At 34.7% G+C, this 1,918-nt stretch overlaps 1 protein-coding gene across 1 annotated transcript; it reads left to right on the top strand.

The window, feature by feature from the left end:
- Positions 1-301: 301 nt before the first annotated feature.
- On the top strand, positions 302-1,918 carry LOC130994614 (mavicyanin-like). Its single transcript, XM_057919670.1, has 2 exons — positions 302-548; positions 1,421-1,918. The coding sequence occupies exons 1-2, from the start codon at positions 389-391 to the stop codon at positions 1,732-1,734; spliced, it is 474 nt and encodes a 157-aa protein (XP_057775653.1). The 5' UTR covers positions 302-388; the 3' UTR covers positions 1,735-1,918.

The following is a 1,918-nucleotide window of genomic DNA, read 5'->3' on the forward strand; positions in this document are numbered from 1 at the left end:
CAATAATATTCGAGTAGAGAAATATTAATATTAGAGCACATAATAAATAAAGCTAGACAATTAGTGAGTATTGTTAATCAGAACAACCTCGATCTAACCGATTATCTTGACCAATCCTAAAGATCTACTTCGTTAAAGCCGAAAGCAGACAATTTATAATTTGGACATACCTATCTTATACCTAGTGCATTGTTGGGGGAGTTACCAAAGAGTACAAAGAGCATATATTCTGCAGGTGTTAGCCGGCATGCACATGTTCTATTTTATATATTCTGCAATTCTATTCTCCTATATATGGTGTATATATACCATTCAGACTCTCTTCATTATCTCCAACAAGCAAACTACAAAGAAATTAATAGCTCTCATTAAGGAGGCTTTCAAAGATATGGCGTCGAAAGCTTTCTTGATGACGATCATGGTTGCAGCAGCCGTAGCTCCAGCTATCGCCACGGATTATATGGTTGGAGATGCTGATGGTTGGAAGTTAAATGTTAACTACACTCAATGGGCGGCGGGGAAAAGCTTTCATGTTGGAGATTCTCTGAGTACGTGTACTTTTTCACTCTTTTTTACTTTTTATTTTTGTTGTTGTTAAGAGAATATTAATTGAATAACCATGCAAATTTAATACCCGGCCCCCCTTCGTCCCATTATAAGTGGCACGTAAAATTTTTGGGCACGCGAATTAAGAAGAAAGTATAAATTGACTAAATGTGGTGGTAGGGCGTGCACTTTATCAAATGTTGAGTTTTGTCATTTTTGAAATAAACCACTTATAATGAAACAACTCAAAATGAAATTCAAGTCACTTAAATGGGACGGAGCTAGTATATCAGAATATCTATTTTGCTATTATAAATATAAAAAGTAGCCGTAAAGAGGTAACAAATGTATTCATTTTGGCTTAAATTATTATTTTGTCATTAAACTAGCCTTAATTCATTTTTATAAATTATGGGCAAAATAGAATGAATTCATGACTAGAAAGTTTTGTAGTTGGGAATGATAGGTAAAATAAAGTAAATTCACGTTCAAGAAGATTCACAATATTATCAATTATAGGCAAAGTAAAGCCTATTCACCACTCGTGATTGTGAATAAATATAATTATAATAGTAAGAGAAAAACTGTAAGAAGGGATATTATTATATTTATCGTCTTAATGATTATTTATTTATCTTTATAATAATAAGATTGATAACCCCGCATCTTATTAGACTTAGCTTGTAATTTCTTTTCAGATTGTCCCATTATACTTGGCATATTTTTGTTTTGGATAATCACTTTATATTATATTAAACATGTGAGTGTCACACCTTTAAATTACAATACTATTCTCCTAAATAATTGTGTAAAAAATAAAAGATGAAAATATGTATATTTGTGGGTGTTCTTCTAACAATTGTATTTGCTGCAGTGTTCATGTATAATACAGCACAACATAATGTTATTCAAGTAAGTGGACCTGATTTCAAAAATTGCACTAACTCGGGTGCGCTAGGAGGCCCTTACAAAAGTGGAAATGACACAATTGCCCTTGACACGCCTGGGAGAAGGTGGTACATTTGCGACACGGAAGGTCACTGCGAGGGTGGAATGAAGCTCGTCGTCGCTGTAACTGTACCGGGACCAGCCCCAGCCCCCGCCCCATCGAGTCAGGCGCCGGCTATCCGGTCTGTAGTGTGGGTGGTCGCTTCTATGGCGGCTGCCTTCTTGATGATCATGGCTTGATAAGCGATGTTGTTATGCCTGATTTGCAGTTGGTGTTATTTTAATTTTTTTCTTTTTTTATGTTTATTTTGGTGTTCACCGGCAAAAGATGGAAGATTTGCCTTCGATTAATAAAACATGTGTTCAAGTGATTATTTTACCGTTGTATTTGGGACATACGAGAATGTATTAAAATTTTAATTAA

This window comes from Salvia miltiorrhiza, chromosome 7 (assembly GCF_028751815.1).
Source record: "Salvia miltiorrhiza cultivar Shanhuang (shh) chromosome 7, IMPLAD_Smil_shh, whole genome shotgun sequence".
NCBI lineage: Eukaryota > Viridiplantae > Streptophyta > Magnoliopsida > Lamiales > Lamiaceae > Salvia > Salvia miltiorrhiza.